Genomic DNA, 14,989 nt, shown 5'->3' with positions numbered 1-14,989 from the left:
GACAGATATATTTTTTGTGGTTTAACTCCAGCTGACAACCAAGCACCATGTAGCCACTCGCTCGCTTCCCTCTCGGTGGCATGGGGGAGAGAACTGGAAGGGGAAAAGTGAGAAAACTCATGGGTTGAGAAACAGACAGTTTAATAGGCAGAGCAAAGACCACATGCGCAAGCAAAGCAAACAAGAAATTTATTCACCACTTCCCATCAGCAGGCAGGTGTCCAGCTATGTCTAGGAAAGTAGGGCTACATCATGCATAATGGTTATTTGGGAAGACAAAATGCCATGACTCCGAGTGTCTCCCACTTCCTCCTTCTTCCCGCAGCTCTATATACTGAGCATGATACCATATGGTATGGAATATCCCTTTGGTCAGTTGGGGTCAGCTGCCCAGCTGTGTCCCCCTCCCAGGTTTTTGTGCACTCCCAGCCTACTCACTGGTGGGGTGGCATGAGGAGCAGAAAAGGCCTTGACTGCTTAGCAACAACTAAAAACATTAGTGTGCTATCAACAGTATTCTCATCCCAACCCAAAACACAGCATTTACACCAGCTGCTAGCAAGAAGGTCAACTCCATCCCAGCTGAAGTCATGACAACACTTCAGGTCCATTTGCAGTTTTAAATTGCCCTCACGTTGTGCTCTCTGATACCAGAGATATTGTGGCCCAGTGTTTGAACAGGCATCCTGTTTTCAGTTCATCTGCTAAGTAAGATCAGGTAAATTAATTCTTTCTTTGCCCCTTTCCTTTCTCATTCACACATTAAAATTGATTCCAGGGTTGAAATACTTTAGCTTTTTGTCATGCCTAGCACAGTGGAGACTCAGATTGGTCTCTAGTGAGCAAAGTGGTTTATTCTTTTTACACCACTAATATTCATGATCCCTAGAATGCAACTGTCTTATTTGGAAGAAATTCAACATCTCTTAAATTGCACAAGATACTGCATTTACTTGAGAGAGAGTTTTTTATTTACGGTAGTAGCAGATTCCTGGTACTTTGAGCCAACGTTGTGCGTAGCTGCTTGCTCACACTGTGCATTCTTCAATCTAGAGCAGGCCTGGTTTTGAATACTCCTTTTTGAAGAAACAATATTTATGTGCTTGCAGTGTGCCAAAGGCAGTGATGCATTTTCTGGTGAACCACGTGAAAGACACTCTGCAGAGCGAGCTGGTAGGCCAGCTGTATAAATCCTTGTTGTTGGATGACCTTCTGACGGAATCCGAGGACATGGCACAGCGCAGAAAAGAGGCAGCTGACATGCTAAAGGTATTAATAAGATTGGGCACTTATGGGAGTAGCTAATTAAATTGAAACCATATAAATGTGAGAATTTTTTGGAAGACTTGCCTTCCTTTTTTCTTTGGTGCTTTTTAAGGATATGTCAGTGTATTGCTTCTCTCTGCTGGAGGAATTAGAAGCAATACGTGACCAGAACGTATTATGTAGATTGAGTACTTGGGAAGAGGTGACTTAAACTCTATTTTGAGCATAAAGCAGAATCCCTAATCGGGTGTTACTTTCACTTATACATTTGGTTTTAATAATTTCCTCTTATTTGACTTGACTTTATAGTGTTCAACAGTTCTCCTTGGGGGATTAAGCTTATAGTGTTTGAAGTGCCGTTCAGGTGTATGCTTCACACAGAACCTACAGACCAGTGGCGGGTGTATCTAAACAGTACCCCATCATATGAACAGTGGGAACGTTGGGATGCGCTTATGATGACCCCATGTACATCTGTATGACAGTGCATTTGTGACAAGTCCATGTTACAGAACTCCTCATTTCTTCTTTGTGCAATTATGTGGTGTATCGGTGTCTGTCAGTAGCTGCAGCAGGAATATGCTGCTTTGCATTGAACTGCAGAGAAAGAGACTCTCTACCGGTTCAGCTCACTGAAGAAGGAGCAAGAGGTGCTTCTCTCCCATACTCAGTGTGGTCAGACAGCGTGTGTTTGAGAGATTGGATACCCTGAGATACCGCTTGTCCAAGAAGTTTAATCTTTGCTATTATATGATCAACATTTGAGTGAAAGGAACTGTCTGTTAACAGTCTTTTAAACCATAAACTTTACAGGGCCAAACTCGTAGCTCAAATTTCTCCAATTGGACTAACACTTTAAATAATGTCAGTATTAGTTGTTAATCTGAGCTTTTAAATCTGCAAAGTGTAGCAGGCAAAACTGCAATGAATGCATCAGAATGCGAAAAGTGATATAAAATATATGCAGTTTCCCTTTTATTTTGAGGAAGGTGAAAAAGTCTGCCCTTCTTGAGAATTTATTTATAAATACAAAGGGTTAAGGCAAATACAGGTGTTATTTGGAACACTGAGTACGTATAAGTAGCTCAAAACAATGACAATGAGCTCTTTTTGCTTTTAACTGGAAGGTCAGTTTTCAATTAATTTTTAATTCTTATCTTTCTAGAGAAATGATTTAATGACACCTATGCCAAGTTTTACCATTACCTTTTACTTTGTAGTATTTTCCACTTGCATAATCTTTTGCAGACGGAAGGCTTCAGAGTTTTTAATCAATCTTGTTGCAGGTTGTTACTGCTCATTTCATAATGAAAATTATTAGCTTTAATTTGATTTTCAACATCCCACTTCCTAGACCGCTGCTGGTATCTCTCTGAGAAATCTCTTCAGAAAAACTAAGTAACTTTGGCTTTTCTGTCTTTCTGTGTGCAGGCCCTGCAGCGAGCCAGTCAGATCATTGCAGAGATTCGTGAGACGCATCTCTGGTGAAGACTGTACCAGCCACACTATTTATATGCATTGGAGGTTACATTGACTTGAAAATCGTTAGGCATGGTATACGGAGTAGAATTTTTATTTATGAACTCTTATCTGTGTACTGCAACTGTGTAAATCTGCTCATGTAAAGACAGTTGGTTTGATTTGCAAATGGAAGAATATGCTGTATTTTGCAAAATAAGTCATATTTAATCCACATAATAAATGGCTCTAAATGTTTCCTTACCAGCTTTCTGGTGCAAATTAAAGCAGACCAAGTCTACTGTCTCAGTGACAGTCTCATCTGAACTTGGGAAAAAAACATTAAAGTTCCAGTGCCTGACTTGCTAAACAGGTTGCCTGTTGTTAAGATGGACGGTGTAGTCTTGTGGCATAGTTTTAAGCTGCTTTTACAATAGAAGTTTAAATACTGTGAAGAGAAGAGAGCACCGAGTATTTTCTTTCATGAATCTATTGCATGCACTATGACAGATGGAGGTATATCAATTTTATAGCACAGTAGAGATGTCTGCTGTATTACTATGTATGTGTGTCCCCATTTTTTTCCCCAAATGTTAAAACTGCAGACAAAACTTTGAACTTCATTTAATGGAGTATCATGTAGGAAGAATTAGCCTGGAGCTTGCGAACAATAACAGCTACTAAAAAGGGGGTGCAAAGTTATTCATGTGCACTGGAGCTTGTGTATAAATGTTGGGGATTATAATCAGGTACAAGAAGATCTTCCCCTTCCTCCCCTGTGGGACCAAGCCCCTGGACCATCCAATGGTAAATTTGTTCTGGCAGAACTGAAAAATAAAAACAAATTTCAAAACTGTTATGGGATAATAAGTGTTTCTTTTAAAAACAGATTAAGTTGGCCAGGGAGAAGGGATCCCCACAACTTCTTCCAAATTTTGGAATGTATGACAGTATGAAAGGAAGTCTGTGGGATTGGAATATTTATACCAGAGATTACAGTTACTTGTGAGGAAATTTTACTGTGCTGTAAGTAGTGCTTTTTTCTTTTTTTTTTTTTTTTTTTTTTTTGAGGACAATCCTAAAATTAGGGAATTTTAGGTTGAAAATTATGCTGATGAGTTATTTCCTTCTGATTGTAATTCATACAGATAAATATTGATCACAATAGCCTTTAAAAAGTAAACATTTTAATTTTTATGAATAAAAATTTATTTAAACTCCAGCCAGCAGCACACTCGCATGTACTTTTCAAGCAGATTCACTTTTTTGTATAAAGTAAAAATGTTTACTATGGTGTTGCTGATATTTTATCTTTCACACAACTTGCATGAAAAATAGGATGCTGCTGTTAACATCCATGGCTTGCTTTTACAATATTGGGCCAATATAGTGAGGTTTTTATTATCATATTCAGTTCCTTCCCCATTTCATCAGTTAACGGAAACAGAAGTCCTTTTGTAAGCTGCTAAACAGTGAAAATTTAAAAACTGTTAAGACCTCAGTTTACAAGAAGGTCTGTATAAAAATGTATTTTTCTCATGGCAGTCTTCAGTTTGGCACCAATACAAGCACAAGGAGTTAAGTTTGACAGATAGAACTTTTGGATGCTTTATGCATGATCCAAAATAATTCATGCAGAACACAGAAATATATTCTGTATTTTTAAACAGCCATTATGTATGCATTACGTGTAATGAATACAAAGGAAGTCATTTTAACTTCTTGCATTGTATCCAGGGATGGTAGTTCTCAGATTTAAGAATTGTGACTGTAGGGAAGACTGAAGTGCAAGCCACTTTTCAAATCAACTTTGGCCAACAGTGAAAGCGTTTAATAGTTTTGTCAAAAGCATTACATTTCTGTGTGGGATTCACCTGACACCTCTCTCCCTTTTACTTTCGACACCCAAGAAGTATGTGTCCAACAAGGTAGAGCTGTCCATAAGTGAACTGCTACCTAAGCTTTAACTCCCAAAGTTCATCAACATCCTCTTGTGAAGAAATATTCTGACTTGTAGTTTTGAAGTGCTGCATCAAGCAAATTAATTCCATTTATTTAAGAAATTCCTGCAAGTGATAACTGGCTCTGTAATGTCATGTGAAATTTCCACAGTGTTAATTCGTTTTTTGAAATGTTTGTTTCACAAAAATTTTCAATTTGGTAATGTTTGAGTGCCAAGAAATGAACTTGATTTGTAATCCTTAATGCAAGTCTTTAAAAATCTGTGCTGTAACAATCTTGTTATTAAATAAACAGATAATACACAAAATTAATTATCCCAGAAATGAAGTTTTGAACTGACTTGTAGTTCAGGTGGCAGGACTTACATGCTTAAATAAGGCTGTACAAATATAGGTAGCTATACTATTAATTTGTATGCTTGCACTTGCCCTCATGCAGTTCTATGTTGTTAGTTCTTGTATGGTTGCATAAGTAATAGCGTAGACAGCCTGGTAGTGGCTATTAATGGTTTTTAAACAATCTGTTGTCTGGAACTGAACTAAAATACTTAATGCTGTTACTGCCACCATTAAAAGAAATTATGGGGAAACTATGGAAAAAAGCTTAATGAAGGCAGCAACTAAAAAATTCCAAGATTAGACTGATGTTTTACTAATGTCTTCTAGTTCACCTTATTTAATTTAAACTAAAAATACTTTTGTCATCAGTGCACGAATTTCAGTGAAGTTAAAATAACTTTCTATCCAGTGACACATGCAATCCTTGGGGAGAATAACCACTGTAGCTAAGTTTAGATTAGTAAATGTTTGACATTATTGCTGACCTATGTGTGGTACTACTGTAAATAGTATCCCTGTATGAACAGAGTTTGTCAGTAAATTACTTGGGTTTTTTAGGAGTCGGTTTCAAATTTCACTGAGTGGAATAGATGGGCAAGGGGGGTGTCTCTGTGCTTTTATGGAGGATTGACTTTGAAAGATGCCAGATTGGATACTGCACCCTCAGGTCCCTGCTTTAGGGAATACAGCAGGGGAAACGACTTCCCAGTCTGTTGTGCCCCTGTGCGTAAATTGAATTGAATTATCTTGAGTATTTTTTTTTCCCACATTTAAATTCTTTAGGTATGAGGGTGATTGCTAGCTAGCAGATACTGAAGAGCTTAAATGCATCTGCTTTTCACTTGTTGCCAGTTAAACTCTTGTGCTTTGAGGTGAAAGCTAGGTGATTGATACTTCAAAGTTTAAGAGAAAAACAGAGTAGACCACCTGAATACAGTTTTATCCTCAGTGACACTGTTGAAACTTGTGAAGGTGTTTTTGTGCTTTGGTAGCTCGTTTTTAGTTTACTTGCTGCACACCCTTTCAACCTTTCCTTCTTCATTGCTAGCTGCCACAATAACAAATTCAAGTCCTCCAGTGTTTGCTGTCCCCAGATGCTGTACAAATGTTTTCGTTGGGTTTGTTTTTTTTTTTTTTATAATCTGGTCTGAATAATTACTTTTCTTCTTGCACTTCCAAATCACACATTTGTAGACATGTTAAGTATTTTAATATTAGTTACTACTTGTTTAGCTTTGAACAAGCTCTGTCTTTGATTACCTGAACATACCTGTTTGGGGGTTTATGAGAATACAAGACCAGGCTAAAAAAGAATACTTGATTTTTTTTTTTTTTTTTTTTTTTTTGTCATCCTTGATTGTCAGCCTAAGCATTCAAATGCTTAGTTGTGATAACCCTGTACAGTCATGAAAAGTAGTGGTTGTGTCCAGCTGTTTCTTTGGGGGGAGTCTGGATTGCTAGGAGTTTGTCAAAAGGAAGCACCAATTAAATTTCTTGGAGTTTATGGATCTTATTAAAAACCTTGTATGCAAAGACTTTTTTATTTTGTATTTGTAAAAATTAAATAAAATCCTTTTAATACTTGATCAAAGTGGGCACTAATGCTTTAAAAAAAAAAAAAAAAAAAAGGCCGAAATTTGTGGATATATGTGTATCTGCACCATTTGGAGATGAAGGATAAAAGGCAGGAGAGAAATCAGACATGAAATGTGACTTACTCTACTCCTAGGAGTCTACTTCCTGCAACCAGAAAATAACTGTATAATCTGATGTGTTTCTCTGGAGGCTAACACAGGTGTTTACTGGCATATTTTGTTCCCAGGTGCATGTTTCTCTATTGCTTTAATGCTTCTGCCACTTAAGGAACAAGGCAGCTATATTAAGTAGATGAACTTTGCTGTCTCTTCCCTGTTTCTACCCTTTTCAAGTCAAAGTTGTGATTTTTTTCCTCCTTATGCTTTCTGTAAGATAGCGCTGATCATTACTGCAGCTTAAGGCAAAGTAACAAGCAACACAAAACTGGTCCTGAGAGCTAACAGGCTGTGTAGAGCGTTTTTTTTAAGGTAGGAATGACTCAACTACTCTTCATTTTTCTTTATACAGCAGACCTTAGGATAGAGAGATGTCATTATCAGGCAGGTAAGTGGGATCTAGAAACTGAAATTAATACTAGTAACTCCAGGTGGTGAGCTACTGAAAATACTATTGCAGTTTAATAATCTGAACGAAACAACACCTTTAAATGTAGATGTTGCTGTTCTAACAAGTCTTGAAGTACAGTCTCACTTTCATGCTATCTTTACAAGAGAATGAGGAAGCTATGATCCCAAACATTGGCGAGGCCATAAGCAGTAGGGTCACTTTCTGCTCACTGATGAAGATGTGCTGCTTTTGCATGTTGCCCCATCTGAAGGATCTGACTCTTAATTGCAAAAGCACTACAGCTTCCCTCACAGTTCCTGGTCCAGATACCTTTGTGCTGCTGTTCACCTATAACGCCTCGGCAGCTAAAATTAAAAAAGCTTTCACGTACATGCTTCAAATCTTCTGGTATAACAGACTATCTTGCAACTGAACTAATGCCAGGGTATCTTTAACAAAGATTCTAGATAGCACAGATGCATCCTTGTTGTTCACAGAAGCAGAATGAGTGTCACCCACATTGAAAGGCTCTATACTCTCTTACATTTCAAAAAGCGAATTTACTCTGTATTACCACATTAAGGCTGGAAAGCTTTCATGCAACGTTCCCCCGTACATAACCAATAAGAAACTTACATATTAGGGCTTAATCATTTTACTCATTTATTGTGAATCTTTCGCTACTTCCTTCAAAGCAAACCTGTTCAGAAAAAAAATGTTCATTGGAGGTTGGTTGTCCTTACCCACTTACGCAGGTTTCTTTATTAGGATGAAGTCAAACTGGACAGCAGCATATATCCTCTGTAAGGAGTACTGGTTTTGAATATGGTTTTGCTCATCTTGCTGTGGATTATGTTGTAGAGTACCTGGCCAGTGTTGTCCTCCTACAACACAGAAGGTTGTTAAAGGAGGGGAAGAGCATCTCCATCTTCAGACTTTGAAATTAATCTTTTCATGTTCTTGTGCATACCCTCTCATGAATGGTACTTCAAATACGGCAGAGTATCTAAAATTCTCTTCAGTGGTATAACTTAGCTGCCTTTATTTGAACTCTGTTGGTGTATTTTGAAAATGAAACTATGGTATTCGGCAGTTTGTGAGCTGCATAGTAATACACAGTATAGAAACATCTTCAAGTACAACTTCAAGCAATAGAGTCGAAATGATCTGTTGTTTTAGGGAGATAGTGTTGTCACAACTGCAACCATTTTATAATGTAGTAATTTTTCTTCCCAATCCTAAGCAATGATACTCCATTCTTGAGAATATGCTGTCCAAGAATAAGAACAGTCTCAGGATCAGTTACGCGAATCCCATTTATTGAAACTCCACCATCTGTAATTCTCTGGTACCTTAAAAAAAAAAAAAAAAAAAAAAAAAATCAAACAAATACCAATTGGTAATTGCAAGATGAAGCTATTTATTGCTGTTAAGTATGAAAGTTCAGTTAAGGGTTTTTTGGTTGGATCCATAATTGAATAAATTTTAATCTTCTTCCACTTTACTTTCAGTCCAGGTCAAGAATGACTGAAATTAACCTTAGCCACTACTACTCCCACTCTTTTTGAGAGGTGTAATGAAACAGGCTGTTTCATTAAGCTGTCCCTTCATTGGGTGTAGATTTTACAGCTAAGGTACATGAGATTGCATTATCCTACACTTTTTACTTTAAAATGGAATTAGGCTGCCTGCTCCACTCTTCAATGCTGGTATGTAGACTGCTAGACTGTTTCTACTTGATATTGCTGTCCTGATCTCTTGCTTAACTTCTGAAAGCATACCACTACAAGCTGTTTAAGTGTGATATTACCGAAGAGCACAGGTAATAACATACCCACTAGGTCCATCTGGAATGGCGTTTGCTTTGCGACACAAGTCAAGAACGTTCATTCCAGGTTCAAGCATCAATTCAGCTGAAGGAGCTTGTCTAAAAAGTTCCTGCAACTCTTGGTCAGACATAGCTTCCAATGCCTCCACACTGCTGTAATAAAGGGCCTTAGTGCACCTGTGAGAACAAAGATCATTCAAAATCCAGCGCTAGTCTCATCTTCACACAACATGCTACTCAGATTCCCCTCCCCAATTTCTTCTGAGGGTCCAGACAATAAAAGAAGTACTTAAAGTAGACCCCAATTTTTCTTCTGTTGTAACATGCTACACTGCTTTTTTTATATTGTTAATGTATTTTTAAGTCTACAGAATTACTACATTTTTCTCTTTTAACAGCTGAGCAACTACATGAAAATAGTCCCTGAAAAGCTACGGATAACTACCATTGAATAAATCTGAAAGAAAACTGCTTGACAAATCAAACTTCACCTCTTAGCAGATTCTAGCCCCTCTCTACCATGAACAAGCTTGGTTACTTCTGCAGCAAGTCGTTTCTGAGGGCCCCATTTTTCAGGTTCTTTAGCATGCATTTTCATGATGTGGTCAATCTCCTCAAGAGGAAGGAAGGTGAAGAGTTTCAGGTATCTACGAGCAGGGGAAAAAAATATTTTGTCTATATAGCCATCATTATAGGTTTCCCGCCTTTGTCATTCAAACTTCTTTAACTAGACTAAAATGGTTCTTAGTCAGTTTAAGAAACCCGTATTACAGATATTCTGTCCTTTCAAACAACTCTCTGTTTTTGCCCACATGCTTCAGCTTACCAGGATAACTCGTGTTTTATTTAATATTCTGCCTCGGGCAATGTCTTCAGACATAAGATAGTGTCAGATGCTTTTATGAAGCTTGCATTACAATCAACAACTTGGTTTCCTCTTCAAATGTTTACAGGATTTATTGCAATTGTGTGTCAACTAACAAGGTTTTCTACTATATTCTCAGTAGTTGCACAATATGCTAATGCAAAATACCACTGGCAGTCTGTGGTCATCATGGGACAGAAGTATGCTATGTATTGACAAGTATCTCAGCAGGAAGATTATTTAGGGTAATCAAGAATTTAGAGGTGCATATCTAAGCATATTCTTTACAAAAAAGTCCATTTTAATGGGCTTACAGTACCATGAAATGCAGTGTATTAAAAATGGTACCTTTACTGTTACAAAGTCAGTGAACGCATGAAATATTTTAAGTATCCACATACCCTTCTTCTCAGTCTGGAAAGTGTTGTGGATGCAGAACCTAAATTTGAAATATCAGGGAATAAACCTTTGAGAGAGGTAACCAAGTTATGAGATAGGTCACAATATGAAAGGGAAGTACCTGTCTGAGGTTTATAAAGATTCAGATTTGACAGTGATACTAAAGTTCAAAGAAAAGCAGATTTAAAAAAAAGAACATACAGCAACTTATTAAAATTAACATAATGCCCTGAATAAAGCTATTGCCTATTTATTTTCAGCCATGTCACTGGCACACCAGCACGGAGGCTAGCCATCGATGAAGGTAAACCTGTCAAATGGTATTTCTCATATTTTTGCTACCCTTTCACATTCTCATTATATGATTTTTTTTTTTTTTTTTTTTTTTTTACACTGCTTAGTAAGAATATGAGTTATGTGTGGTTGAACTGGATTCACAGACAGCACAATGAATCTGAGACCACGTTTTGCTCATTGGAATTGTTCTACTCTAAGTAATGATTTTTCAGAATTTTGTCTTTGTGTGTGCTACAGCTTTAAATAGTAGTTGGATATCCTTCCAGGTTTTGATGCATTACAGTCTCATCTGCTTTACAGATCAATCCACTTGCCAATATAATTGTAAGCAGAAATCCTTGACTCCGCTTTCCAAGATGAGAAAGATGAACAGTTAACTTCAATGAAACATTAGCAGAGTCAGAATGATTGCAGATAGGAACTATTTGTATTTTCAAAAAGATCCACTAAAATTTCCATGCAAGTTCTATGAAAAGAACATCAAACAGCTGTAAGGTTTCACCATGTTAGTACTATTGGTCATTTACATAACAAGTACTTCTCCCATCATCTAAATGTTTTTAATTAATGCTTAATTGTGTGAGTTATTGTACATGGACAAAATAATAGTATGTTTGTCCAGAGGTAGGGAAAATTACATGAGACATTTTTACCACAGTTACACTACTGAACTAAAGCCTAGGGTGATATCTACTACTAGCTTTGAAGAGGTACATGCAACTAGTAATTTGACCAGGTATATGAATTCTGTTCATTCTGGTTTTCTCCTCTGCCTTAGTTTTTACTTTCAACAATGACTTAAAACTGATGCCCGAAAACCTCTACCTTGTGAATTCGCTGTATACTACCTTGTATACTGCCTGCCATGAGCTTAAAATGGTATAAATTTCTCCCCTTTTTAATTGCACTACTACCACAGTGTAAAACTGTCTCCTAGGCATGTTTTTATCTAGACCGGTAGTCTCCAAAGTGGAGGTATGCAAGGTGATCCATTGGGGTGCAGGAAGAAAATATTAGAACTTCAGTAGTACACTTATATACGCTATAAATAAATAAATAAACAAACATGTATTGGCAGTGAATGTTAAAATTGTTTTCACTGGTAGGGGCGCATGGTTAAAGTTTGGAGACCACCGATCTAGAGAGTTAATATAATCATAAATACGAACTTCTTGGCTTTTTCTAAACAAGGCACTATTTTAATTTGCTTAGGGATATGCAGTTTTTGATGTGATGCAGTTCTAGAAGCTGAACTTTATGTGTTTGTTTATAACCAGTTAAGTAGCTTCATGCTATTACCATGTGGTGTTTCTGGATACCTTATACTCAGTAAAAACTTGTTGTAATTAATATCTATGAAACTGCAGTTGCTCATTAATCAGCAGGAGAAACTTCATTTGATACTGTGATGTTACAGTACAGAAACTAACATACCTTGTAAGATAAAGTCACCCCACTGGCAGAACAAAATGCGTTACACTTTGTTCATCCACATTCTAATTGTATGATGCACATGGCAGCATATGCAGACAGGTTCCACTATCCTGTATACTTAGGAACCAGTCATGCCTGTTTATGTAAGGAATGTACATGGAGCTCGTGTTGCACATATCCAAATTAAACAGTTACAGAGAACAGTTAGGATCAGGTTTTATAAGCAATGACAAAAAGCAAGATGAAGAAAAACTACTTACTTTTCAACTACGTTATCTTGTTGTCTGACAAAAAACTGATACAGCTCAAATGGAGAAGTCTTATCTCTGTTTAGCCAAACTGCATTGCCAGCAGTCTTTCCCAGTTTATCTCCAGTAGTACTGGTAATAAGAGGTACAGTAATTCCAAACACATCTGTTCCTGTCATCCTGAGAAAGAGAAGAGTCGCTACATGTTACAAAAAAAAGAAAGAAAAAAAAAAAATCACATCCTGGTAAAGTAGACTAAAATATAAGCATTCTGTAAGATTCTATCCTTGATATAAAGCAGTTAAATAAGACAGGCATTGAGGGGCAAAAGATGCCAGAACACTGTTTTGTGAAGAGTGCTTTAGGAAAAAGCCCCAGCTTTAACTTAAAAATTTAAGTTCTTTTGTGTGTAGCAAAGAAGTTTAGATACTTTAAATAAGTAGTTTCATGAGCAACAGCACCAGCAAATTTGTATGTCCTGCAGCTTTCGCCTTCTGCTCTGAGCGCTAATTGAAGCTGCTTGAGTGGCTGGGACACTTGTAAGGCTTTTCTTCTGTGCCGATTCCCTGTCTTGCAATAGTCAAGCGTGAACTGAAGCACTGCCACATACTCACTGATTGGCTTGTATACGTCTGTGAATTTTCTGAAACTCACCAAATTTGACGGATAAGCAAAAGCTTGTTTGAAGCAAAAGTTCATTTGATTTCCGAGAAGAAATGCAACCACCTTTACCAATATACCACAACTGCCTCTACTTCGGTATGATTACACTAGAATGCATTTGCCGGCAGAAGGCTTGCCTCGATTGTGTCCCATGTTTCAGGGTATTTGATTTTGGTTCCTGGATTCAGGAATACACGAACCCATCCTTTCCGTTAAAAATTCATTTAACGCTCCCCGGGAAAAAAAAAAAAAAAAAAAAAAAAAAAAAAAAAAAAAAGCTTCAAACCATGCCCAAACTGCACGTATCCGCCAGGCCCATAGCCAGGACGACTTATTACTCTTGTCAAACCCCACAGTTTTGCGGGACGCCAACTCTCGGAGAGGCGATTTCTGCTGCTTCAGGGGTCCCCGACACCAAGCTGCAGCACCCCCCTCCCCTCACCTCCGCCCCCGGCGACCGACCCCCGCGCCGCCCGCCCGCCGTGCCCCCTCCCCGTACTTGCTGACGAGCTCGTAGCCGGACATGATGTTGCCCATCTGGTCGGCTCCCCCCAGCTGGACGCGGCAGCCGTGGTGCTGGTGGAGGTGCAGGAAGTCGTAGGCCTGCAGGGCCGGGTAGAGGAACTCGGCCAGGCTCATGCCCTCGGGGCTGCGCAGCCGCGCCTGGCAGCTCTGCCGGCTCAGCAGCGTCCCCATGCGCAGCCGCCCGCCCGCCCCGCCGAGGAAGTCGAGCAGCGGCTGCCGGCCCAGCCAGCTGGCGTTATCCAGCAGCGCCGCCTGCCCCAGCCGCCCGCCGCCAGCCCAGAACAGCTCCCGGTGGTTCGCGAAGAGCCGCTCCAGGCCGGCCCGCAGCCCCCCCGCCTGCGCCCGCACCCGCTCGGCCGACGGCGCCTCCCGCGCTCGCTCCCGGCCGCTGGGGTCCCCCAGCCGCGCCGTGGCGCCCCCCACCACGGCGATAACGTTGTGGCCGGCCCGCTGGAAGTGGAGGAGCCCCATGACGGGCAGCAGGTGCCCGACGTGCAGCGAGTCGGCGGTGGGGTCGAAGCCGCAGTAGGCGGTGAGGGGCGGGCGGCCCGGCTCCAGCAGCGCCGGCAGCTGCTCCTCCGCGCTCTGCGCCGGGAACACCTCCTGGAAGAGGCCGCGCTCGCACTGCGCCGCCAGCAGCCCCCCGGCCCCCCGCGCCCGCCTCGGCTGCTGCTGGTGGTGGGCTCGCCGCCGGAACGGGAGCGGGAGCGGACCAGCCCATAGCCCCGCCGCCCGCCCGCACCGCCGCCTCAGCGCGGGCGCCGCCATCTTGCCGCGAGGGACGCTGGGAGTGGGGCGGGGCTGCCCCCGCCTCTGCCCGCCCCCGGGGCCGTACCGACCGACCGGGCAGGGCTGGGACGGGCCACGGCGCCCTGTGAGCCGTTATTGTATCGTTAAAGAAGCTCTAGACAGAAACGGAGTGTGTTGGGTCCTCCGTCCGTTTTGGTGTCGTTCCCCCCCCCCAACCGGGAATACCGGGATTTCAGGCTGCTTTCGGGCCAAAATACACGCGTTGGAAATCCGGCTTCCGAGTATGGCGTCCGGCGGAGGGGATGCCGGCTGCCTAAATTAGCAGTGCCGCGGCTTTAGAACTGTCGGGGTTCGGGCTGGGACGGCGCCGGGCTGCTTCACTAGCGCCGCGTTGTGGGTTGGGGCCGGGCCGGGGCGGCGGCGGCGGTTCCGCTCGTTGCTGCGCGGTCGCGGCCTTTGCTGCTGCTCGCACCGAGGAGGAGCGAACGGCTGTGGGGAATGCTGGAAAAAATAACACCGCGAAGGTTGTTTTTCTTGGGCTGGCAGTTCCTCGAAGCGGCAGGTGACCGGTGCAGGCCTTTCCCTCCGTGCTGCCGTGGCGGCAGAAGGGGTTTGCTTCAACTAACCCCGCGACTGGGAGGAACGGAGGAAGTTCACAGGTAAGGGAAAGGCATCTGAAGACCCTGAATGCTGTTGCCGATTAAATCCCACCAAGACAGTGTTTTAGACAGGCTCAGACTTTTAAAGTTCATGAATTCTGGGGTTTGTAAGATCTTGTCGTGGTTTAACCCCAGCCCGCGAGTAGGTTGGGGGT

At 41.1% G+C, this 14,989-nt stretch overlaps 2 protein-coding genes across 4 annotated transcripts in view; one reads left to right on the top strand and one right to left on the bottom strand.

The window, feature by feature from the left end:
- Positions 1-3,581, top strand: part of DNM1L (dynamin 1 like) — a 41,491-nt gene extending 37,910 nt beyond the window's left edge. For both annotated transcript variants that reach the window (XM_082479358.1, XM_082479357.1), the window contains 2 exons: positions 1,110-1,269; positions 2,698-3,581. In XM_082479358.1, the coding sequence (XP_082335484.1) occupies positions 1,110-1,269; positions 2,698-2,754 (217 nt within the window). In that variant the 3' untranslated portion in view covers positions 2,755-3,581. The remainder of the gene's footprint in view (positions 1-1,109; positions 1,270-2,697) is intronic.
- Positions 3,582-7,816: 4,235 nt separating this feature from the next.
- Positions 7,817-14,193, bottom strand: YARS2 (tyrosyl-tRNA synthetase 2; the record flags this gene model as incomplete). 2 transcript variants are annotated; one of them, XR_014269121.1, is made up of 6 exons in its annotated part: positions 7,817-8,050; positions 8,137-8,518; positions 9,001-9,171; positions 9,486-9,641; positions 12,250-12,417; positions 13,400-14,193. XR_014269121.1 is itself a non-coding variant. In XM_082482526.1 (5 exons), the coding sequence occupies 5 exons, from the start codon at positions 14,191-14,193 to the stop codon at positions 8,359-8,361; spliced, it is 1,449 nt and encodes a 482-aa protein (XP_082338652.1). In that variant the 3' UTR covers positions 7,817-8,358. The 2 variants fall into 2 exon arrangements, 1 of the variants encoding a protein (XP_082338652.1); XM_082482526.1 differs by having other exon boundaries at positions 7,817-8,518.
- Positions 14,194-14,989: the final 796 nt, after the last annotated feature.

This window comes from Vanellus vanellus (assembly GCF_965231255.1).
Source record: "Vanellus vanellus genome assembly, chromosome: 1".
NCBI lineage: Eukaryota > Metazoa > Chordata > Aves > Charadriiformes > Charadriidae > Vanellus > Vanellus vanellus.
The sequence above is the reverse complement of the archived record's forward strand: the minus strand, read 5'-3'. Positions and strand labels throughout refer to the sequence as shown.